This window comes from Panthera pardus, unplaced genomic scaffold (assembly GCF_024362965.1).
Source record: "Panthera pardus isolate Hobbes unplaced genomic scaffold, ASM2436296v1 HiC_scaffold_20, whole genome shotgun sequence".
Classification (NCBI taxonomy): Eukaryota; Metazoa; Chordata; class Mammalia; order Carnivora; family Felidae; genus Panthera; species Panthera pardus.
In genome coordinates this window covers 85,230,822-85,257,142 of record NW_026526766.1, presented here as the reverse complement: position 1 = coordinate 85,257,142, position 26,321 = coordinate 85,230,822, and the positions used below count along the sequence as shown (strand labels likewise).

At 46.6% G+C, this 26,321-nt stretch overlaps 1 protein-coding gene across 14 annotated transcripts in view; it reads right to left on the bottom strand.

Moving 5' to 3' along the window:
- The window catches only part of RALGPS1 (Ral GEF with PH domain and SH3 binding motif 1), a 314,360-nt gene that overhangs the window by 153,916 nt on the left and 134,123 nt on the right, over nt 1-26,321 (bottom strand). For all 14 annotated transcript variants that reach the window (XM_053908291.1, XM_053908299.1, XM_053908296.1 and 11 more), the window contains 3 exons: nt 23,750-23,833; nt 13,941-14,030; nt 11,283-11,375 (listed from right to left, as the gene is read on the bottom strand). In XM_053908291.1, coding sequence (XP_053764266.1) covers nt 11,283-11,375; nt 13,941-14,030; nt 23,750-23,833 — 267 coding nt within the window. The remainder of the gene's footprint in view (nt 1-11,282; nt 11,376-13,940; nt 14,031-23,749; nt 23,834-26,321) is intronic.

The following is a 26,321-nucleotide window of genomic DNA, read 5'->3' as shown; positions in this document are numbered from 1 at the left end:
TATATGTGTATATATGCGCATATATACACATGTATGTAGTTGAATCTCAAACAGTACAGGAGTTAGGGAACTGACCACCCACATGGTCAAAAATCCACGTATAGGGGCACCTGGATGGCTCCATCGGTAAAGTGTCCGACTTCGGCTCAGGTCATGATCTCACAATCCATGAGTTCGAGCCCTGCGTCGGTCTCTGTGCTGACAGCTCAGAGCCTGGAGCCTGCTTCGGATTCTGTGGCTCCCTCTCTCTGCCTCTCTCTCTCTCTCAAAAATAAATAAAACATTAAAAGAAATTTAAAAAAAACCCACATATAACTTTGACTCCCCCAAAACTTAACTACTCATATCCTATTGCTGACCGACAACATAGTTAATTAACACATATTTTGTATATGTATTATATACTGTATTCCTACTATAAAGTAAGCTAGAGAAAGGAAAATGTTGTTAAGAAAATCATGAAGAAAATACATAAAAAACATCGTACTGGATTTATTGAAACAAAAATCTGTGTATAAGTGGACACGCGCAGTTCAAACCCATGTTGTTTAAGAGTCCACTGTATTATATAAAATTATGGTAAAATATGCATAATAATAGTTTATATATATGTATAGGTGTATGTGTCTAGTAAATATACTAGCTACCTACCAGATATTATACATGTTATATAACTTTAAATATTCACTATTATATATATTACAATACGTATTCTGTACTATAATACTATACCATAATTATATAACACTAAATACTGTATTATTATAGCATTGTACATATTATCTGGAAGATAGATGGTAGTTAGAGTAAGAATTTTTTTTTAAGGGAATTAGAAATGCCAGGGAAACAAAAAGGTATTCCAGGAAGGCCATGTTATTCATAATTTACTACTTGAATATACAAAGAACTGTATTTACACATTCTTAATAACTAAAACACTCAATACTCCTTTAACAAAAGAAATTTAACTATAGTAACATGAGTGTTTTTGAAGAAAGAGAGAAGGTGGTTCAATAAAACTAAACCAATATCCATCATACAAAGAAGTCACCGTTATGTAAAGTGAATGGATCAAGAAACTGTAGCAAAAGTACATTGGTGGAAGTGTGACAGAAACTACCAGAAGAAACCACTCAATAACCAGAAGTGATTGCCTCTGGGGGATGAATCAAGTATGGAAGGAGCAATGAGTCCTAGTTGTTTCACTAAGCCTTTTGCAACTTAGTGATTTTTTAAAATTAATTTGTGTTTAATATGCTGAAAAAATTCTTTTAAGGCTTGAATTTTTTAAATATAGGGTTTATTTAAAAAATAACAGCATTTACTCATGTATGTTTTAAACTTTTATTACAACTAGAGTATAAACTAAAAACCTCATACGGACTGAGGGTCCTTGAGATTTCAGACTTTATGGCAAGCCTCAGGAAGAAACCATTAAAAAAAACATACAAGAAAATAAGGTACTTGCCTGCCTGAATCAAACATATCCTGAAAGCATTCGTGCTCAGGAAAAGGGTAAGGAAATAAGAGTTCACTAAATACAACAGGCAACTTCACTTCTAGAAAAACTGAGAAGTCGTGAGCCACCCTCAGATTTCTCCCACAATATTTATAATGCTTGGGATTCACTGCGCAATTACACGTGTCTCACTCAGCAAACAGTGAGTCCCATGAAGGCAGCAGCCACGCTGGTTGTGTTCACGCCACCATTCCCATACCATCTGGTATGGCTGCGAACACAGAAAGCATGTTGCCTACGTATCTGTTGAATAAGAGAATGGAAAAACTAACGATGATAACTTAAAAATCCAAATCCTTGGAAAAATTTGAAAACTCCCATAACTCTTGGGTCAAAGAAAAAAAAAATAAAAGCCAGGATTATGGACTATTAACAAACCACAAACAGTGAGAAACACCATATGTTAAGCTATGTGATGAGGCCAAAACTGTACTGAGAGGAAAATGCATGGTTTTAAATTCTTCAAATTATGCAAGTGACAATATAAATGAATTAAACACTCAACTCAAGAAGCTATGTAAATGGGGCGGGGGGAGTAAGGGAAATTGATTCACAGATAAAATTAGGAATTGATAGGTTACAAAACAAAACTAAATACCAGACCTATAGAAATGATAACTAAACCCAGGTAAACCCTCTACAAATAGGGAAAAATGAGAGAATATACAACATTAGGATTGAGAAAGGGTCTGTGACTATAGATGCAAACTATACTAAAATTACAAGGTAAAAATCAAGTCCCTGAATTTAATATTAAATAAAGTGTCAGCTGCATGGGATAAATGGGACTCATAAGCTACAGGGTCAAAAGCCAGGAAGACCACAAATCTTGGTCAAATACCTGAAGAAATAGATTGCTTTGGGAAATCTCCCTTATCACACCCTGGGAACCTATATGTGGCACTTGTATTTGACTAATGAAGAAAACCTCCCTCTTCTGGTAAATTGTTCAAATCTGGAAGCTGTCTCCGTGAAGGGAAAAAGAAAAAGTCCCTCCAAATCCTCTTTATGAGGACACTGGTATCTTGTTCCCTTGCCTTGAGAAAATACCATTTCTTGATACGTGGAAATGTTTTCCAACAGAATAACATTTCTTGATACGTGGAAATGCTTTTCAACAAAGAGTCTGTTGCTCCAAATATGTTCAAACTGGCTCAGAGTTCTACTTCGATTCCAGTGTCTACTGCTGGTATGGAAAGAATTTTTAGTGCCGTGGACAATCTATGGACCGATGGATTGAACAGACTGAGTATGGAATGAGTAAGGAGTGAAACGAGGACACTCAGAAGAAGTAATTTTTACCTCTTTCGATACAAACTATCAGTTTCTGAAAAATAAGCTCCAAAGTCACGTGTCTAATGTAGGCTATTAGCAATGGAGATGCATAAGTAACGTAAGGGAAAACTTGTGACTCTGGAATTTAGGACGTGCCTGGGCTAGCTGTCTGTCCCCGATTTGTCTTTGACTAAGGCCACTGAAAACTCTGTAAAGATAGAAATTAACTTGTGGAAAACATAGTCATGCCAACAATTCCTGTCCATAGAAAGACAAATTAGGTCTTGAGAAATGTCACTGATTATCACCCTGGGAATACGAATTTTGTATCCATTTAAAAATTATTTGGATACAAATAATTGTATCCAATTGTATCCAGACTGAGCCGTCTGGGCGGCTCAGTCAGTTAAGCCTCCAACTCCTGATTTTGGCTCAGGTCATCATCTCATGTTTGTGGGGTCAAGCCCCATGTCAGGCTCTATGCTGACAGCACAGAGCCTGCTTGGGATTCTCTCTCCCTGTCTCTCTCTCTCTCCCCCTCCCCTGCTCACGCGTGGTCATTCTCCTTCTCTCTCAAAAATAAATAAAATAAACTTTAAAAAATTACTTTGGTATTCCTTAACCTAACTATGAAAGTGTAGTACTCCGGACTCTCTTTTGATAATATCTTACTGGTTGCACTATCTTGCTGGTTCTGTCACCAATTAACGAGTTAAATAAAATCTTTGGCAAGTATTCATTTTCTATCTATGTGAGTCAAGAGTTTATCTCTTAAAAAATTAGCCTTTCACGGTTTACATGCACAGTTACATGCACAGTTTACATGCACAAATATATATATACATACACCACATGCATACATACATAATGTATAATCACAGAGGACAATTTTTATCATGTGTCTCCAATAATTTTGCTAATATTTTTTAATTCTGCTCATGGCAACACCAGGCAGACCTTCCCACAAAGCCCCAAGAGTAGAGCCAGAAGGTCGAGATTGGTCCCCGAATGGAAGTTTGCCAAGGGCCCATCCAGGCTGCAGAGCTGCTGTGGGTGGGTGAGGAGTCAGGCATTGAACGTGCACCCCCTTTGTCCAACCTGGTGGAGTAATGAAAAAGCCTAGCTAAAACGGGAAGGGTCAGAGACTCTATGAGAGGGCTCTACAGAGAACAAACTCCAACATGCAAAGGAGGAACTTCAGGAAGAGGCAGTCTTAGAAGTGGATCTCTAAGAATTTCAACCAGTAGAGACAGGGCTGGAGAGGTTCCAGAGGCCAAAAAAAAAAAAAAAAAAAAAAAAGCATGAACAGTGGCCTGGGGGTAGAAACACACAGGGATGCTCAAGGGAGCAGTAGTTTGGCAAAAACGTGTCAAGTGGTCAAGTGTTGCTTTGGACAAGACTGGAAAGGTCTCCTATGTCTACCGCAGCATTATTCACAAAAGCCAAAATATGGGAGCAACCTAGAAGTCCATCAACAGATAAATGGATAAGGAGGATGAGGTATTTACATACAAAGGAATATTACGCGGGAACATGGATGGACCTACAGGGTGTTATCCCAAGTGAAATAAATCAGACTGAGAAAGACAAATACCGTATGATTTTACTCAGAAACCAAGTGAATAAACAAAGAAACAAAAAGCTGAATCCAACCTGTAAATACAGAGAACAAATGAATGGTTGCCAGAGGGGCAGGGGTGGGGGGATGGGCAAAAGAGGTGAAGAGGAGTAGGAGATACAGGCTTCCAGTTATGGAATGAATAAGTCACAGGAATAAAAGGCACAGCATGAGGAATATAGTCAATGATACTGTAACAGCATTGTACAGTGACAGATGGTCGCATAATACAAACTTGTTGCAACACTATGGTGTACCACCTGAAACTAATGTAACATTTTGTGTCAACTATACTCAAATAAAAAAAATCAGTAATAATTTTAAAAAGATTGGAAAGGCAGTAGAGAGATGGCAGCTTGCCATTTGGCAAAGTATGTTTTTGACGTTTGGATGTGGTATCCATTTGGACCCCATGGACACACGACACTACTCTTCTGATACTTCACCTCAACTTGCAAACAGGGGACCAGTCACAAGCAGCTAAGCATGAACGGCAAATACTAATCAAAGGGGAAAGAATGAGTTGACTGTGGCTGCATACGAACAGGAAATTCCTCTGGCCAACTCTTGCGTCTCTTCCTCACGTGACTGGGGGCACGGAGTCGCGATGTTGCTGGCGGGAGATGCTCCACTGGCCACCGCTGAAAGGTTTATGGTTTGTTTTCTGAGGTCAGGAAGTAGGTGTGAAGTAGGTATGAAACCTTTTGGTATCTGCTGTCGTTGCCAAAATGTCTCTACCATGTCCCCTGCGCTCTGGAATATGCTCACCACCTGTGAGCGTTCTTCAAGCACCACACTCCCAAACGTGAGTTTCCCCCTAAAATACCTGTCAAGATATCCCAATCCTCTCATCCCTGCCATGCATCTCCCCTCACTCTCAGGGCTCGCTGGAGTCCAGGGTCAGGAATCCAAACGATGGTTAAAAATTGCCTAACATGGGGCGCACCTGGGTGGCTCAGTCGGTTAAGCATTGACTTTGGCTCAGGTCATGGTCTCACAGTTCATGAGTTCGAGCCCTACATCGGGCTCTCTGCTGTCAGCACAGAGCCTGCTTTGGATCCTCCGTCCTCCCCTCTCTCTGCCCCTCCCCTACTTGTGCTCTCGCGTGCTCTCTCTCAAAAATAAAACATTAAGAAAACTGGCTGACAAAGTATGCGTTCTTATAAAACTGGGGGTGGTGAGTGAATGTCCAAACGACCGATTAAAAAGAACGGCATCAAAACGGTTATATCAGAACTTCCCGCTTTGGAGGAGTGCTGGGTGCAGAGCCCCCAACCAAGCAAGGGGTGGGGGAGTGCTAAAAACGGGCTGTCATCAGGAAAGCGAAGACACTGGTGATGTTTTGGGGCAATCACTCCAGCAGCGGTGTGAGCGGCCAGAGACACCGGAAGCAAGGAGGGCAGCCCAAAGATGGTGGTGATCTCAGGCCAGAGATAACGAGGACTGGCTCATTTGAGAACAGTCAAAATGAGTAAGTAACAACAACCACAACCAAACAGTTTTTCGTCTATGTCTCACTGAATCCTTACCACAGAGGCAGGTCCAAGCCTCAGCCTGGGGATCCGGTTCAGGAGTCTATACTCAATCTGCACGGGACACTGCCCCTCACGTCTTGGCCCGGGGTCCCCACACCAGTGCAGGTCATGTGTCCTCGGACCCCAGGGCTGCCTGAGGTAGAGGCTGGGGTGACAGTTTCCCAGAGGTGACCTTTTTCACTCGTGCTTTCTCGGGGCTCCCCCAGGCCGAACAGAGATTTTCTGATGGGTGACACTCGAGGGTTCTCGGACTCCTACAGGTAGCTGAGTTCCAGCCCCCCGCGTGCACGGGGCCTGCAAGCTGGCCTCTGCTCCCAGGCACACGTGAGCTACCCTGGCGCCAGCTGCGAGGCCTACACACGGCAGTTTCCCTTCGCCGCGCTCGCTGTGCTGACTCGGAGAGCATGCTTTATCTCCAGCACATGGTGACTTCCCTTTCTTGGCTTCTAGTTCAGCTTTGCATCTTGGGTTTTAATGTGGTTGTATTTTATCCAGCATTTATTTGTGTTTGTGTGTTTGGAGCGGGCGATCGGGAGGGCGGGGCTGATCCCCGTCAGCTCAGTCTACCATACTGCCTCGAAGTCCAAAACACAATCTGCTAAGAGAGTCTTCTGGCACTCCCTATCACTCCCGGAAACCAAAGTTTGATTTCAGACACGCCAAGTGTGAGCTGTGAAAGGAACATGAGAGCAGAGGGCTGCATGGAGCAGGCGTGGGAACACGGGGCTAGGGCCGCAGAAGGAGGCTGCGCCTGAGTAGAGGAGACCGCCTGCACTGAGCACAGAAGTGACGGTGGTGTCCTCCGTGCCCTGAGATCCCAAGGGAGAGAGAGTTGATGGGAGGGCGGGAATCAGAGCTGGAGCCTCACAGAACACTTCCACCCAGAGGGTGAGAGGAACAAAAGCGGTCAGGGAGGAGCCAGCCGTCAGAAATGGAAGAAGAGGCCTCAGCCGGTGGAAGGAGATTTTTCAAGAAGGGGGTGACGAAACAGCCGAAGTTGTGGCAACGTAAGGAAGGTGAGGGTGAAAATGTCAGCACGGTTCATGACTGGGACCTTCTGGGAAGCAATGCAGGCACGGCTCTGAGGAAGGACAGAGGAACGAGTGATCGGAGGCGCAAACCTTGGTTTCCTCTGCCCTCCATCTCCTCACCCCCTCACCCATCTTGCCAAGGCTCAGGGAAGCGTAAAACAGGCAGCCTATGCTTATGGCCATCTTCTTAACAACATCAGGGTGGGGGGTGTCCCTGGGGCACGACATCAGACAGAGGCAGAAGAGAAGCCTCCAAACCCCGAAATATGTGAATGCCACACATGTGCCTCCTCAAGACATCTGCAAAGTGGCTGTTCTCCAAACTGCAGAGCTTGATGACCCCGTGCCTCCCCCCACAGGTGTCTGGAGTGAGAGCCCCACTCCCCGGAGGTTCCCTTCCCGGGTCCCCATCCTGCAGACCAGGCCGCCTGGCCCACTGGCGATCGTTTCCCCCTGTTGCTGGAGCTGAGTCAAACCGCCTGGATCGATTCAGTAGGAAAGAGCAAATCACGACAGGAACGTGCAGAGAGTCAGCAGAGCGTGTGTGTGCGAGAGAGTGTGTGTGTGTGTGTGTGTGTGTGTGTGTGTGTGTGTGTGTGTGTGTGATGTGTAGCACATGACTATAATTACCGTAGAGAGTGACTCACCCAAACTCCAGGAACTCCATACCCCCAGGTCACTCGTCAATAAGTCGGTCTCCTCCCGGGACCACTCTGACCGGAGAAAAGGTTGCACCATCGTCCCTACTGCTCAGGCCCCAAACCTAGAAATCATTTTCATTCCTCTCCTTTCCTCCTCTCCGACATCCCATCCCACGAACCTGCCAGGTCTGCCTTCAGAGCACCTCCCCCATCGGTCTCCTCCTCCCCTGTCTGCTGCTGCCTCCCCACCCCGACCAACATCACCTCACTCCTGGATGCTGCCTGCACCTCCTGAGCAGGCCCCGTTTCCCATCGTGGCCCCTGCACGTCCACCCAGCTTGTTTCCACAAAGTAGCAACGGTAATTTAAAAAATAAAAAAACGAAGAGCAGCTGTAAACCAGACCGTGTCCGGCTCCTGTTTAAAACCCTTCCCCGCACTTGGACGAGAACCTGACTCCTGTCCCGGGCTCTAAGCCCTTCCCGATGGGCCCCTCCACAGCATCTTGCCTCTATCTCCTCCCGGCCCACAGTGCCCCTACCATGCTGACTCTGAGCTTCCTGATGGCACCAAGTTTCTTCCCACTGAGGGTCTTTGCACCGGCTGTGCCCTCATGCCGGCCCGGCCACCCCCTAGTGTCACTCGGGTGGTGACGTAGCGCACTCTTCCTTCTCAGAGAGGCCTGCCCTGAAGCCCCGCGTTCCCGCCGCCCCCGTCACCCTCTCTCCCACCCTCCTGCTTTGCTCTCCTGTGTCACTCTCACACCAGCTGACAGTACTCCACACACCCAGCAAACATTCATCCGTCTCTTCTAATACCAGCGAGACGGGGCTTGTGTTCACCCTCCTCAACAATGTGTCTGTCTCCTCTGAACAACACAAGAGCCCACGAAGGCAGAGCCCTTGCCCAGAGCCTCAGGGTCCGGCATGGAGAAAGCATTTGATAAATGTTTGATTTGCAGAATGAGTAAGAGCCGCAGGGTAGTGCGTACTCGGGAAATCAGAATTGACCATTGCTTAGGTCGCATGGCCTTGAGGCGGCCAGTGTTCCAAAGAGGCCCCAGTGCTGGGATGAATCAGACCCTGTCTGTGTTTTCCAGGCCAACAGAAGGTGACTCCCTCCCCATTTGCGCAGCAGCAGCATTTATTAGCGCCCGCTGTGTGGGAGCCTGTGCTCAGTGTCAGTCTCTGATCCATCCCAATTCCCTCAGCTACCGGCACCCCGCAGCCAGCCACGGACGGGTCAACAGGCTGCCCTGCCCTACAGCTAACAACCACCTGGCCCTCACTGGAGGTCATCCATGGTGCAACCAAGGGGCACACCCATAAGTCCCTTCCGGCCAGGGTTCTCATTTATCCAGGGTTTCGTGCCACCCCAGGGACGGCACTCTGGGAGCTGGTCACACCCTGTCCCTGAGGGCCCGTGTGCCAGCCTCACCTCCCAAGAAACACGTGTGCCAATTTCTCCGTGCCCTGTGCCCAGCCTGATTCCGACATCACGTTCCGTCACTGACAAGCCACCCAGCACACTGGCCAAGAACGCGGACTATGCGGCCCAGCAGGGCGTCATACCAGCTCTGGTCCTCGCCAGTTCTGCGATCTTGGTCAGGCCACCACACCTCTTGGCACCTCAGTTTCTTTCTCTGAATAAATGGAGGCCATAAAAGCACTGACCTTCTTGTGCTGCTGTGGCGGTGGCTCCTGTGCTCCTGCCCTGCTCGGTGGGCCCACGGGGTCTCCCCAGTACCGCGTCAAGGGAAAAGTGGGGAGAGGGGAAACAACTCCTTTTTGGCAATATTCCTGCGGCTAATCTCATTACCAGAATTAACAGCAAGTGGAGGCTAAGACTCAGCACATTGAACAAAAGCAGGACACACAACACGGGGACACTCAGCTGGGCCCCGGAGACCCAAGGAAAATCCGACCTTGTCGTGTGAAAGAAGGCAGCTGAAAGGCAGAGGCAGACTGTAGATAAAACCACAGAGCAGACATGCTACGTGCTTGTGACGGCAGGTGTGGAAACAGAATCAGGAAGAAATGCAGCCACCGATTCCACTGCGCTGCGGTGATGTGGCCGAAGGGGAAAGAGGATGAATGTGGCTCCCTGCATTTCCCAAACGCTCCGTGCCAACCACTGGGCTGGGACCAACAGGGCAGGTGGGCGAGAGGTGGCCTGCAAGGCTCCCCTACTGGCCTCACCAACTACACAGCTCATGGGGGTCACTGGGATCACAATTGCACAGCCAGTAAGGTCTGTGCACCCCGAGCTCCGTAATTCATCTCTCTGAGTCCGCACATAGCTCCCAGCAGCCCGACAACCAACAACAGCATCTAAATAATGGAAAATTCATTTGAAAAAGAATCTCTAGGCAACTTTTGAAAAAAGCCTCATGGCTCAGATGGACTCGGGGACTCACAGGGCTGGCAACAACGGGAGAGACCAACGGCTTCCAAGCTTGCTCTCAATCTCCCAAGCCATTGCTCAACCGAAATTCACCCAGAAGCCCAGTACGTAAAACTGATGTGAACAGAGCGGCTCTGGCAGAAACAGTGCCAAGGTGTCTGCTTGGCACCCTCCTCCTCTCCCCCAGCCCTTGGTGGCCCCCAAGGCAGCTCCACGGAACCCCTGGGACTCCACGAAGCACTGACGTCAAACCACTAATCTAGGCCAACCTCTGAGTAGATACAGGGAATTGAGTCCCACAGAAGTCATGCTCTGAACGGTGTCTCAACACAAACCCGGTGTCTGACTCCAGGCTGAGACTGCTCGCTCCGCTTTGCTAGGGATAGGTCTATGGAAAATTGCAATTTAAAAAAACAGGGCTCATTTCTGATCACCTACAACATAATCCTTAAGTGTTTTAAAGGCCCCAGAATTAGCCAAGTATGAAACAGAGCCCAGCCCCACAGACTGGCAGAAAGAAGTTCGGAAATGAGTTGCAGAAACACAGCTGACAAGTCCATATAGTTTCCTTCAGTTCCGCGGGACATAAACAGGTCTTGAAAGGCTTGGGCTGTGTGGCTGTGGGAGACCCTGGACCAGGCGGGCCAGGAGGTGAATACTAATGAGCTATGGAAATAGCAATTACTTCCCCCATGTCAGGCACTGTGCCAAGCTAAGGAGGATAAAGAGGTCTGAGATATTTTTAAAGTATTTTTACAGCAGAAAAACTTTCCTACAGACTCAATTATATAACTATCAGACTCCACCTCTGAGCTGAAATTATCCATGGCCTTCAGGAAAAAAAAAAAAAAATCACTTCTCCCTACATGAGGGCCTCAGGTTTCTCCAGAGAATCTCTTAGCTGTACAGCCAGCAGCCCAGGGCAGCCGTGAACCATCAGCCCAGAGACCTTCCCGAGAGCAGTTCGGAGCCTGTCACAAGAATGCCAGCCAAGTGGAGGGCAGAAGTCATGTCGCCGACCCAGCCAGCACACATGAAGTCATAGGGTCCAGGAAGGTCCACTCGAGGGCGCTTCCGGCCCCAGCCATGATGGCGTCCTCACAACTTCCTTGTCCCGAAATGGGGCTGAAGTCCCTGAAGGACAGAAGATGCCTCTCTCGTGGGCAAAGGGCAGGCAGTCAGAGAAAGCCTTTGGAGGCTCAAGGAATGAAGAGCTTCAACCCAGTGAAATGAGAGCCAAAACTCAAAGGAATTAACTTACAGCCCAGGTTTTTGTCAGCCTGAAGATGGGTGCACTCTGTAATGCTGATACCACAGACATGAGAGAATGAAGGTTGTTGAGTTCTAGAAGTTTCTGAAAAAAGATATGGAATAGATTATTTTGCTGCTATAAACAACAGAATAAAAACACGCTCAAGTGTTACCAAATGTTGTCATATTTATGAAATTCAATTATACTTAAAAATATCTCATGTCGAAAATATAGTTCTAGGGAGTTCATAGAAACCATATGCTTTTTTTTCCCTTCAAACTGTCAAAAGGTGAGTCTGCATCTAAAACACAAAATTTTACAAGCTGACTAGTCTGGTTGCTGGACAGAAACATGGCTCGGGAGAAGGCTTGATAATGTCATTTATGTCCTTTTTTTAGACGAACTGGAACTGTCCCAGCAGGCTTTTGTATACTGAGGCCTCGGCTGTGCCAACAATACCCACGTGGGTCCTCTGCAACTACCTTCCACCAGGCAGGAGAGGGGCTGAGGGAAGCTGTTACCGATCTGCACGGTCCCGCTCAGCTAGGGAGACGGAGCTCTGGCTTCTCGGTCACTTGACTGTGCTCCTTTGAACCAGACCCCAAGTTAGGGAGAACATTTGGATTCAATTCAGTCTCACACAAGTTCCTTACCATGGAAGACAAGAGAAGGGGACACAGCCGGGAGTAAGTACACAGAGATGTGACTGCTCCGTTCTCGGTTTCCCTCGGCGCGGAGGGAAACCTAACAGGACTGGGGCTCCGCGTCTCATCCTCGGGAGCCGGTGCAGCCTGGGCTAGTGAGCGGGTTTGAGGAAACCAAGAGATCTGGCTCCAATCCCAGCTCCCACCACTTGTGTGTCCTGCAGCGAGTCACCTGAGCCTCATACTTAACAAGGAAGGTAACCACGGCACCCACCCTACCCAGGATGGTGCATGCAACATGCCAGACCAGTGCCCGGCACCGGGGTGAGAGCTCTAGGAAGGCTGGGGAACCCGCCTGTGTGTTCCCAGAGCAGTGTGCACACCTCCTTAGCACACTGGACCATGTGGACCCTTGCTTCTACCTGTCTCTGCCATCGTATCCCTAGTACGTCGTACAGCACACAGTAGGGCCTATGGAATGAACAAATAAACGACAAGCCCTTATGCCTAGTCCTCACGGCCCTGTCCCTACTGAGATTTCTCCCTTACCACACAAGTTAATATTTCATTTCATACATCTTGTAACAATCTCTAATTGTTCCCTGTATGTATTAATAGGTTCTCCGAGAGAAGTGAATTTCATCCTACATATCTGAATTGCCATGCCTGTCACACAGTTTCTTTTAGAGCTGAAGGCCCTCTGGGAGATCACCTAATCCACCCCTTTCATTTTGTAGATGGGATGGCAAGGTCCAGAGGAAGGGGAGCCTAGACAAGAACACAGTCAGGGCACAAGGCCAGGATGACGAGCCACCGCTGGAAGACGGCAGAGGTTAAGGAGGGATAGTCTGGGCACCGTCAGCTCGTTTCTTGAAAGCACCAGGTGGGCTGGAACTTCATCCGCTTTCTCCCGTGGCCCAGCATAAGCTCACTGCCAGCAGCAAGCATCGCAAAACCCAGCACAGTTCCAAATTCTTCAGAACACACAGGGCGTGCTAGTGTCTGCTGCCCCGGGCATACTCATAGATCGATGCCCTTGCCCTTCCCACGAGGGGTGGGAGAGCCGCTCCCCTGAAAGCAGAGACGAGCCCCAGTTCACTGGCTGCAGGGCCCCGGGCATGGACGCCCACCTCCCTACACCCCTCCTCCCCGCTCTGGAAGTGACCTTCTAACAAAGTGAACCTCAAACGTGACCATTTCAGGAAGGTGGCTGCTGAGGTGCCTGGCTCGTGAAGGGCAATCAGTAAAGGCCAGCTGGCCCGGGGACTGGGTGGGGATGCAACACGCACACACACCCCACAGCGAACCAGACAGCACAGCAGTGCGCCGCCCAGACGTGGGTAAGCCCGGCGGTCAGGAGCTGCGTACGGCGAGGAGCTGGCAGGGCCGTGGAAGTGATGACAGTGGTCAGGGGAAGCCCATGCTGTCACTGCCTGGGCTGGCAGGCGTCAGGGAAGAGGAGGGGAAAGGCGGGGTGCAGACGTAAGCCCGGTGCTCAACAACCTGCAAGGACAGAACCTATTTGGGCAGGGGCAGAGGTGGGGGTGAGAGCCAGCAGGGTCACGGGGCCCAGGCCTTAAACTCAGGATGCGGTGGGATGAGCTCTGCTGACTAGGGACAAAACTGTGCAGGGTGTGATGGTATCACATAACCCGTCACCCCCCCAGGAAGGGCTAAATCTGAAACAGAGGATGGAGGGACCCCAGAGGGAGCCCCCAGGGCCCCACAGAATGGCCGGCTAAAGAGAATAGCTGGCTGCCATGGTAACGGGTAGCAGGCCACAGTGCGATGCGTGCACGGGGGCAGGGAGGCTGAGTGGGCACCTAGGCCCATCTTACAGCCTGGAGAGGTCAGGTCACAGCCTTCTGTTTGAACCCTGCCCAGCAGGCCCAGAGCAAAGCAGCTCCCAAAGTACTGAGGAAACACACTCTGAAACAAACAGGAAGGAAGGAAGGAAGGAAGGAAGGAAGGAAGGAAGGAAGGAAGGAAGGAAGGAAGGAAGGAAAAAAATAAAACATCTTACCTTGGCTATTTTCACAAAATGGCTCAGGATTTCTGCCCTTATTTTTAAAGTCTGTGCTGTTAGAATTTCTCGTACAACCCAAAAACTGACCTGTAAAGTCAAATACAGCGGTTAAATGCCGGACCACCCACGGTGCCCTCGCCCACCACGAACGGGGATTTCCCAGAGGCCGGGAAACTGGAAGAGCCCAGCCTTCCAGCCTGGGGATGCATGTGGTTGAGGGTCCCTTTACGTACAACATCTAGCCTACAAATGGCTCCCTCCTTCAGCACCTCCTCTCCAACATGCACAGCGGTGCTGAGAGAGACAAGTACTTTCCTCATCGTCCAGGGGAGTTACTGGGCCTCCGTGACATAGTAATCTCTCTGAAGTCGCTGCAGGGAATTCTGAGATGCACCAGACAGATTTCTGCTCAGAAGGACCCCAGTTGTGGGAAGACCACGGATGGATGGTTGGATGGATGGAAGGACCAGTGGCCAGACTAAGGGATATGTACATGGGCAGTACCACCCATGAGATCTGTATCCCCAGGCAGACCCAAGACGAGAAGGATTCACCAGTATTTGCACAACTGTAAGAAATTTAATTTTCTAGGAGAGGGTTCGCCCAGTAAGTTAAATGATACAAAAGCATCTTTCAAAGTTCCATAAAGCAATGCAGGTGAAGAGACAGGTTTTTCTGAAGACTACACATGCCAGAAGGACACAATGGCACTTTGGGCTCAGAACACTGTTTATGCCTGACCTCTCACAGAAATCAACATCCCCAAGCCCCTTGAATCTTTCTGGGAACAAGCACATTCTCTACCAGGGTATCGTTGACTCACGTGACACCTCAGGGCAACACAAAAGGGGCTTCGTGCCAAGAACCTCTAGGAAGTGTCCCACTACTGTAACAACAGTGCTGTGTGACACATAGACACCCAAGGGTGGATTGACAGCATGACTAAGAGAAAGAGAGAGAGAGGGCTGAGCAGGGTACGGGGTTGGTTGTGTGGAGTTGAAAGGAACTTAAGGCATGTAAAACCTCTAAATTTTACAAAGAAAAACGGGGATATTCCAGACTTAACAAGGCACATTTACTGCTGCAACCAAATTTACTCTCTTCCCTGAAATAGTCACTTTTCAATGCGAAAACAAGAGAAGAGTAACCAAGAATAAAAAATTTGCTTTTTATGTTAAGCAGGAATATTATAGAAAAGTTTTTTTTCTGCGTAATTATCTGTGGTCGCCTCCAGGACATGCCTGGTTTTCCATAGAATCATTTTTTCCAAGGAATTGCCTAAAATTAAGTTCAGACTCCAAAGTTTTACTAGCCAGTTATGGAAGAAAGACTTTCTGAACACCAAGTGACATGCCCATAAACCTTATATTTTAATACACGCACATTTTTATGCCACATAGCCTCAAGTGTGATAGTTTATATGTATAATTTAATAGATTCCTGCATGCCCCCAAATCACACAGATTTAAGGCATAATTATGGAACATGGCAGAGTTGACTCTGATCTGCAGCACACGGTAAGCAGAAGCAACTCTGAGTCAATTCAATTCGACAGATTTTCATGAAGCCTGTACTGTGTGCAGACTTGACACTATGAGTCCAGACCCTATCGGTCCTTGCCTGGTATGGAAGGCACCAAAGGAAGAGGCAGGACCGTCCCCAAATCACCTGGCGATCATGGACACGGAAGAATTTCAACCTAAGTGGACTAGAACATGGGGGAGGTAATGATAGGGGAAGGCTTGCTGGAAGAGGCAGGGCTTGAAAGATGGGTAGACTTCAAACAGGTAGAGACGGGATTAAGGTACGGCTGTATACACCATGACCAGGGAGAGCTGAGCGGACCGACTGGTCTGGTGTTGTGGGTGCTCTGTGGGGTCAAGGTAGATGGGGGAAATTAACGCTAGAAAGGGCATCGAAGGCCAGAATGTGGGGGTCTGGTGCAACACGATGACAAGAAGGACCTTAGGTGCTATTCTACATGGGGAGACTTCCATAGGTTTCCAAGCCAAGGAAGAGAGTCTTCTGTAGGGGCAGGGACACCCATCAGGAACCTGATGCAATGGTCTAAGTGATAGGCAGGAGGCTTCCGCTAGGCCCATGTTGAAGGAGATGGGAGAGAAGGGGCAGGTAGGAAAGACATTACAAACGTAGAATCAAGAAAGTTTCAAACATTTTTTATTCTCTTCTCTACCTACAAAATTGAAGAGAAGTTTAAGGCAGAAAACAAAGGACACAGAGATAGGCACAAAAGGCAGAAATCATTCGCGACCTCATTCTCATACACAGACCATGATGACGGACATCGTGGTTTGTGTCCTTCTTCTCTCTTTTCCATACGTCTGTCTTTTTCAGTTAAATTGGTATATATTATTCCACCTGAATAATATTCCACCTTAGGGAAATATCATCATTAAGTCACCTCCTCTTGTTGGGTAGGCTACTTCTAATTATTTTGTTGTACTGAACAATGCTGTGGTAAGCATATTTACACATAAATCTTTATACATTTTTAATTATGGTCTTAGGGTAAATTCTAGTAAGGTGGAGTGAATAAAAGTATGTGTACCTTTTTTCAAAAGCACATATAAAAACTTGGCCTCCAAAAGGTCTATTTGCTTATCCATCAACAAGTTTGAGCTGATCCACAGCCCCCTGCACAAAGAGGTTATTGCAATTTTTTTTTTTTACTAACCGAACAGGCAAAATAATATCTCATTGTTTCTATTTTGCATTTCTTCCATTACTATTCAATTAACATATCTTTTGTACTTTTTTTTTTCAGTTTTTTGTTACAAATATTTATAGGCCATTTGTACTATCTGCCCTGTGAATTACCTGCTCGGATCCTTACCCATCTTTCTATTGGGACAGCTGTCCTCTTACTACTGATTTAGTAAAGTTCTTTGTGTATTAAGGAAAATACATTAACCCCTTGTGGGCCATGTATTGCGCCAAGAACGTAAAGAAACTGGTACTATTTTACACTGTTTTGGGGAGTATAAATTTATAGGACCATTTTGAAGAGCAACTTAAATATAACTTGAAAGATGTTAAACTTCCATTCTCCCTAGAATTTTTGTTTTATGAAAACACAGAAATTTAGAGGAACTAATGTAAAAGGATTCACCAAAGTACTGTTCATAAAGTAAAAGAACAGAAAAGAAATGGCCATTAATAGGAAACTTTTACGTAAATAATAGCATCACCTCAGACTCTGGAAAGAAGTCACTATAGAAGGAAGTGAGCTATTGGAATTATTCTGCATAGGAAATTTGTCTATTCTTCCCCGTTTATTTATGCAATCACTTATTTATATCAGAAAAGACTCATGGATACCTACTTTACACTTGGGATGATAACCCAATACTATGTTATTTATTTTCTTGCTCAAATTATTCCAGCTTTGGTCATTGAAAGCTCTTTCAGTTGGCTCCTATGTTCCTTTGACCTACCCAGCATTGTTTTAGTGGGTTGGCTGGTTGGTTGGTTTGAGCACTTCCTTATTTTCTGGAACTACATGATGCTATAGGCTTATCGAGATGCTATTGCCCCAGGATTAAACCAGCCATTTCTCCAAGGAGCCTTGGTTCCTTTTGTTAGAGAATGGTATGAGGAAACAAGATCTGGGTGCTGGGTGTACTTGTTGCTACTGGGCATCAATGTTTCTAGGTTCTCTCAGCTGGGAGAGCAAGCGAATATATGCATACGTGTGTGTGTGTGCGTGTGTGCGTGAATACTAACATGTACATATACACACCTATAAATATTTCCATATGCAACCATCTGTATCTATATTAAAATAAATGAGTTTATATTGATGTCTCCCCCTTGCTCATCTGTAACTTTTCACTCCCAACAGTGAAAAACCTGGGTCCTACCATCTGCCATCCATTTCCTTAATCGTTCAATTCCAGTATTCATGTAAAAGAGCTTCCGAATTGTTACCCAATGCACTCGGGGAGCAGCTATATTAACTAGAGTATAGAGCTTATATACAGTTCCTTTCGTCTTCAGTGTTACAGGCTCCCCTCATTTCCAAAGTTACTTAATTCAGCACTTTTCACCTCACCCTCCTCAGTGATGTTGTTTCATACGTTTATAATATGGTTAGATTTTATGTTACGTATTCCATTCTAGATTTCGTTAATTTCCACAAGAAATTTTTCAAATTTGCATACACTAAAGTTTACTCTTGGTGATGGAAAGTTCTAGGAGTTTCCACAAACGCATAGTGTCGTGTGTCCAAATGACACTATGTATCATACAGCATCACACAGAATAGTTTCACCACCCTAAAAAATCCTCTGTGCTTCACCTACTCAGTGCTCTCCCCGTCTCAAACCTCTGGCAACCCACTGATCAATCTGTTTATCATCCTTAGTTTTACCTTTTTGAAAAACGTTTTACATTTCCCAGAATGTTTTTAAAAAGCTGGGAGCGGGGAGGTGGAAGTAATCATACATATGTCAGACTGGTTTCTTTCACTTAGTAATATGCATTTAAGGTTCATCCATGTCTTTATATGGCTTGAGGGCTGATTCCTTTATTTATTTTTTTGGTGAATACTCTTCCATTGTGTGGATTTACCAGTTTGTCTATCCATTCACCTATTGAAGGATATCTTAGTTCTTTTCAGTTATTGGCAATGATGAATAAAGCTGCTATCAAGATATTTGTGTGTATGTGTATACAGCAGATTTCAAAAGAAGCTGGATAATTATCTAGGAGTGTAATTGCTGGACGTACCGTTTTGCATTTCCACCAGCAATGAATGAGAGTTTGTACTGCTCCAGATACTTGCCAGCAACTGGTATTGTCACTGTTTTATTCTAGCTCTTCTAAAAGGTGCATAGTGTTGTGGCATTGCCCCAGTGACAAATGACGTTGAGCATCTTTTTATATGTTTGTTTGCTATCTGTACTTCTTTGGTGAGGTGTCCAGATCTTCTGCCCATTTCTTAATTGGGTTGTTTTCTTAATGTTGAGTTTTAAGAGTATATTTTGGATACAATTCTTTTACCAGATATGTGTTTTGTGAGTATTTCCCCAGGCTGTGCTTTGTTTTTTAATTATCTTACCAGTGTCTTTTGCAGAGCAGAAATTTCTAATTTTAATGAAGCCCAACTTAATCAGTTTTTTCTTTCATGGATTGTACTTTTGGTGTTACATTTAATAACTCATCACCAAAGGTCATATAGATTTTCTTCTATGTTTTCTCCTAAAAGTTTTATAGTTTTATCTTTCACATTTAGGTTTATGCTCCATTTTGAGTTTTTTGGGGTTTTTTTGTTTTGTTTTTTTTTTTTTTTTAGAGAGAGAGAGTGTGTGAGCAGGGAAGAGGGGCAGAGGCAGGGAGAGGGAGGGAGAGAGGGGGGCGAGAGAGAGAGAGAGAGAGAGAGAGAGAGAGAATATGAATTTTCAGCAGGCTCCATGCTCAGCGTGAAGCCTGACATGGGACTCAATTTCACAACTGTGAGATCATGACCTGAGCTGAAATCAAGAATCAGACCCTCAACTGACTGAGCCACCCAGGCACCCTATTTTGAGTTAATTTTTATGAAAGATCTATACAGTCTGTGTCTAGGTCCGTTATTTTACATACATGAAAAAAATGTTCCAATTGTTCCAATACCATTTTGTTGAAGAGATTACCCTTCTTCCATTGAGGGCTCATGCATCTGTCAAAGATCAGACGACTATATGTCTGTTCTGTTCCATTACTAGGTGTCTTTTCTTTTGTCAGGACCATGCTGTCTTGATTACTGTAGCTTTACAGTTAGTCCTGAAATCAGGTAGAGCGAGGCCTCCAACTTTGCTCTTTTTCAGCATTGCGCTGGTTATTCTGTCTTTAGTCTTCCCATATATATTTTAGAATCAGTTTTTTCGACCTACAAAATAGCTTGATAGGATTTTGATTGGGATTTGCTTCACTCTATAGATCAAGTTGGGAGTCTTCCAGACCATGAAGATGGAATATTTATCTATTCCAATATACTGTGATTTCTTTCATCAGCGTTTTGCAGCTTTCCACATACAAAACGTTTATGTGCTTTGTTAGATTTATACCTAAGCAGTGTGTGTGTGTGTGTGTGTGTGTGTGTGTGTGTGTGTGTGTGTATGTGTGTGTGTGTATTGTAAGTGGCGTGGGGGTTTTCTATTTCAAATTCTAATTCTTTACTGCTTATATATAGGACAGCTTTTGTATATTGATCTTGTGTTCTGCAGCCTTGCTATATTCACTTACTAGTTACAGTAAATTTTTTTACAGATTTCTTTGAGAATTTCTATATACACAATCATGTCATATGTGAGTAAAGTCAGTTTCATTTCTTCCTTTTCAATCTGTATATCGTCATACCTTTTTTTTTCTTATTGCACTACTGAATGGAAGTATTGAAAGAGCACATCTTAGCCAATCTTAGGGGGAAATCATCCAATGTTTTACTATTAAGTATGATGTTGGCTGCAGGGTTTTTGTAAGCGTCCTTTATCAAGGTGAGGAAGTTCCCCTCTATTCCTAATTGGCTGACATCTTAGTTTCTTGAGGAACTATCACTTCTCCATTCTTGGCTCATGTGGCCTAGGCCCCCTGCCCCTAGCTCCATGGGCAGGCTTATTTCTAAGACCTGGCCAACCAGAGCCTCATGTCTTCATGGTCAGAGTGACTGATCAGGATGAACAGGATGGGACACAAGCCAAAGCAGCTAAACATCAGATGACAGAGCTACTGAAAAGGAGGCAAGATTTTTCTGCTGGGGGTTGCCCTCACAACAGGATGTGAGCCAGGATCTGTTGGCAGCCATCTTGCAGCCACAGAGGAGGAAGCTGCCAGAGAAGGGACCCAGCTTCCTGGAACCAGGAACCTTTGGCCCTGCCCAATAAGGATCCTGAGACCCAGAGAGAGGAAGTGACTTGCCCGAGGCCTGAAACAGGTTAGCAGTAGAATCTAGACCAGAACCAAGTTCTCCCAATTCCCTCCTCATCTTTCCCGAATTCTTCAGCATCTTCAGGACACAATTCCAACTCTGCTGCCAGCAACCAGTCCCAGGCCTCACTGTCCTTCAGTTCAGAGCTCCCACTACTCTACACCCTTTTTACAGCTAATGCTAATTGTTTACTATGTGTCAAGTACGGGGCCAAACCCTTTACATCCACAATTCTCATTTAATCTTCAAAACCACTTGAAATGATTCTTCCCACTTTATAAATAAGGAAGGTGAAAGGTCAAAAGACAACCCAAGATGGGAAAGCAAGTAGGTTGTAGGGCTAGGATGCAAACCCGTAGGGGTTTGATTCTCTGTGACCACAGCTTCTTAGGCTGTTGCTCACAGACCCCTAAAGTGTTCGTGCACACATTTTGAGGGGGCAAGCACTGAACTCACTAAAATTAAATGCAAATTTATACATCTCTGCATTTATCTGGAAACGGGTTCACATATGCATATATATTTTTCAAATTCTCAAAAGAACACATGATTCAAAAAAGGTGGAGCACTTCTGTGGTCTGTGGTGAACTCCTTGGGGCCGAGATAGGAGCCTGGCCCAGAGCAGACAGCTCAGTGAACTCAGCTGGGTGCTGCCATCCCTCCATGAGCTCTAGGAACAAATTCCAAGGGACTCAGGTCCCACAGAGAAAGCAGGCAAGCCCACAGGGTCTGGCCACTGGGTTTCTGGTTTGGCCACAAGAAGCCTCATATCTGCGGGCAACCTCCTTCCAATCAGCTGATCTTCCTGTTCTCTCTTACTTTCCCCGAAAACATTTGGACGCTTACTACATGCCAGACACCGTGCTGAGAGCTCTTCGTGTGCCATTTCATTTAATCTCCACAGCAACTGTGCAAGGTGAGTCATACTGTTATTCTCATTTACAGATAAGGAAACTGAGGCTCACAAAGGCAACTGACCTGCTTTCCTTTATCTGGAGTCTGATGGGGAGCCTTGTTCTCACATATAAAAGTCTGCCAGGAAGGGATGCCAATCGGTTCATCTCAGAGAAAGCAGCCCCAGTGGCTGACCGGGCCTGGCTGTTGGCCAGTTTTGAAGCCAAATGGCCGTGTCCAGGAGCTGCTCGCTCTGAGTAGCTGACAGGCTGGCAGCAAGACCATTTCTCAGAGCGTCCTGTTTGGGAAAACGCGACTTCGCTTCTGGCTCGCTTCACCCGCTTGGTCTGATCTGGACACGATGCAACTGTTCGCGGAACGAGCTGCACCACCCTCTGCCAGGCTGACCTGGCCTCCGCGTGCAAAGCAGATTACATCAGAGCCCCCAGCGGCCCTCCTCCGGGAGCACTGTGGCTGGCCAGAGGTGGGACTGAGCTGGCTTCCAGTCAAATAGTTTTGTGAAGGAAACTATGAATCCTCTGACAGTGTGTGCACATCTGTTTTATTTTTTAAAGCCTAAGCTCAGTTGAAAAGGAAAAGATTTTGAAAAGAAAGAGCAAAAAAACAAAGGCCTTCAGAACTTCTCTGTTCAAAACAAACAGTGCATACAGCCCCACTGCAGATGCCTAGGTCCTTCTTAGTTCCTAGTATAACAACAATAATGCAAACTTCAGTCTTGATCTCCAGACAAAAAGCTGGTGCCTCTCGGAGGCTCTCCCCGTCCTCCGGTGGTAGCCGAGGCTGGGGAAGCCTGGGGAGGGCTGGGCAGCGGGGATGCACAGGGCCCAGCATTTCTGAGTGGGAAGGCCCAAAGGAAACCCAGGCCCATCACCCCGAGGTCCAGTCACGTACACTATGCAATTTCTAAACCACTGTCCTCATTTGAAACCAGAAAAACAAGAAGAAGGAAGAAAAACTGTCAACAGCACCATTTGGGGGTTTGGTCCGTCCAAGGGAGGTCTTAGAGGGTGCTTTCTACCAGAGATCTCATTCTGGTAGATCTGGCTGAGAAGCCAGAAGCCCACTGCCCTCAGCCGGTCCAAGTCTTCATCGTCGTTCCCTTCAGTGGGGGTGCAGATCTTCATACTGGCGCAAAGGTGCTGGCTGGGCCAAGTCAGTTTGCAGTAGTATGTACGGGGCCGGTGACCAGGGCATCGGGCACTCAAAAGTTCCGAGCACCTCATTCATCCACTCCACATGTATGTACTGAGGGTCTATCATATGCCTGACATTAGGCCAGGTGGCGGGAGGTGCGCTGGTGAACAAGATGGATATGGCTCCTGCCTTCGCGGAGCCCACAGACTGGCAAGGAAGACGGAGGCGAAGGAGCTGCACACAGTGAGGACAGATGAGCAAAGGGCCAGATGGAAAAAGCAGCACAGGGGCCAGTGAGAGAATGTCTGACAGCAAGACCTCGCACGGGCTAGGGGTTCACAGAAAGCTCCCCACAGAAGTGACGCTCAGGCTAAGATCAGACTGGGGGGCTAAACAGAGAGGAAGAATTCTGAACTGAGAGGACAGCACATCTGGGGCCTGATGGGGCAGAGAGGGTGCATCAGGGAAGAGAAGGAGGCCAGGATGGCTGAAGCCTGCGGAGCAGGGAAAGGGACAAGAGAGGAGACTGGAGGGGTGGACAGAAACCAGACCCACCGTGCAGGACCCTGCAGGGAAATTAAGGTGCTTGAGCCTTAGCTTAGGTGGAACTGGAAGCCAGTGAGGCAATTTAAACCCAGGAAAAGATGTATTTGGTTCCACCTGCTGTGAAGAAGGACCGTGCAGGCAAAAGGATTGATGGGCGGGATGGTTCGGGAAGAGGGGTTTGGACCTGGGGCCAGGTGCCTGGGATTGAACCCCGGCAGGGCTCCCAGCCCAAGGGGACAACAGATCGCTATCCGGCCACGCACAGGCAAGGGGTACTGCTTACCTGGTTAAACCTCCGGGTAAAGGCCACAACGTTGGGGGCGAGACTATGTTTCTCCTTCTTACTCCATCCACAGCTGGCTAGTTCCTAGGAAGCACAGAGTCAATTTCAACAGCGATTCTAACACACAAGGGACATCTAACTGGAATGTGGACACAAAGGTGGGGAAGGGCCAAAGCCCTGGCCATCCATATCTTCACCAGGGTGGGTCAGTCTTCTCCCCGTCCTCTGGAGAGGGGGGCTGGGTCTGTAGACGGAGGTGTACCCCGGGACCCCCAGGAGTGAGGATGGAAAGTAGGACACTTTGGCCCATAACCCTGTGGCCACATTTCCCAGGACTTCTGTGCCAAAATATTCTTAACCACAAACTGCCTCCTCTGCCAGTTCCCCTGGGACCAGAAGTCCCTTCTGAAGGTAAACTGTCTGCGAGAGGGCATAATGTGTTAGCTAGAAAGACCCATCCTCCCAGGTGAACTTAAAAATTTTAAAGTGAAATATGGATAAACGAGTTCATTGGCCACGTGATACCCTCCACTCCTGGCATGAGGGAACCTCCTTGCCCCAGCCCACTGGAATCAGAGAAGATTCTGGGACCACCTCACACCCCTTCCTGAAGTCAGCCCCTCCCCTATCTCGTACAACCAACAGGGGGCTAGAAGGAGAGGTTGCCTTTAACAACTTCTTCAAGGGCCTCGTCTCTTTTCCAACAGGTTTAATGTTATAATTTGAATAATCAAATTATCTAAATTTTACCCATCTGTGAAGCTGGTTCCTACCCAAGGGAGTTAACAGGAACACTGTAATAGGATGACTTGGGTGCATAAGAGGACCAGAGAAAACCCATTATCCAAGGGCCAGCGTTCTCAGCTTGTGGCTTGGGAGCGCTGGCGAAGAACAGAATAAAGGAGGCAGACGAAAGTTCTCTATCCCTAAGTTACAAGACCTTCTTTAAATTCGTATCAGGCCTTGCTATTATTAACAACATTTTTTTTTGCCACACATCTGGAACTTTAATAAGATCTTTAGGGAGAGCCAGCTGCCTGGCAGCAGGAATAGGGGTCTACTAGGAAGTCAGGGAGGGCAGTGGGAATGGCCAGAGACAAAACCTGTTGGCCGAGCAGCTCTGTCTGAAGTGCTGTGCCCTTCAAATGCATCTCGGGACCCAACTCTATGCCACAGGTGCTGTGTGAAGCCTGGCTGGAGGCAGTGGACAGCTCGGGATATAAGATCAATGGCCTGGACTTGAAAGCACTCAGGCACCAAGCGGGGGCTATGCACTCTGCTCCTCTCCCGGCTGTCTCACTTCTGTAAATGCGCCATTCTCCTCCTGGTCACCCACACGGGAAAACACGACCATCTTTGACCTTGCCAGTCCTTTACACCCTCACAATGCAGACCCCAAAGAATAGTAATGACAAGGACGTTAACGAACGCCACCCATTTATCAAGAGTCCCCCGCACGTCAGGGGCTGGCCAAGGCACTTCACCTGTTACCTCATGTAATTCACACCACATCCATTTAGCAAAGAGGAAGGGGCTCAGGATCCATCCTCTTGAATGAATACCTTGACTCATTTCTTTTCACGAGCAGACATGAACCTCTTTGAGATGTAGCATTCACCTCTGTTTACCATGATTCTCCTTGTTCTAAAAATATGTATTCAACCTGCCTCAGTTACATTGACTTCTCCTCCCCTTCAGAACAGATACTTTAATTATTTTGCAAATGTATATCATTGCCCTTTCAAAGTTTAATTGTGAGAACAAGAACCTCCCTCCTCTGTGGATCCCAGAACCAGTCCTGGAAAGCAATGGATTATAATCAGATATAAAAGAGGTGTTTCAAGGACTGAGGCATGGTTGTCGCCCAATTTCTCGTTAATAGTCACCCCTTCGTTTTTTCCTGAATTCTTTAATAAACAGCAAAAGCTTTACACATATACATGTGTATGTATGCACGCACAAGTATGTGTTTATGTGCACACATTAAATTAAGAGTCTGTAATCTTATTTAGAATTAGACAGACCCAGTCATATCCTGGCCTCCACACACCAGCTGCATGATCTCAGAAGACAACCTTCTCAGAAGCTCAGTTTTCACATATTAAAATGGGTATCATATTGTATTTATCTGTGAAGCTCATTAAATAACGACTAAGTGAGATCCAGACATGCAGGGCACGGAGCACATAACAAGTAGCTGGTGAACGTTATCTACCTTCCCCTTCCCAGGGTCGCATTGCTGTCAGACTCAGCGCAAGCTCCAAACACCCTCCACTTCCTCCCACACCGTGCTCCTGTTGCAATCTCAAATTATTAACAAAATCTATGACGATTTCTCTCTCGCTTTGCTGATGTCATGCAGGCAGGAACCAAAGCAAGTACTTAATAAATCTGCCCTAAATTTATTTGATTGGAACATTTCTAAGACCCTGGTTCAAAAACTATACTTCTCAGGGTTTTGACAATTCCCTAAAGAACCTTTCACGCTGAGAGACGCGTAACATTTAAAATGAAAACCTCAACAGAGTGAAACATTGTGTTTGAGGGGTTCCTTGATGACATGGAAGGAGCA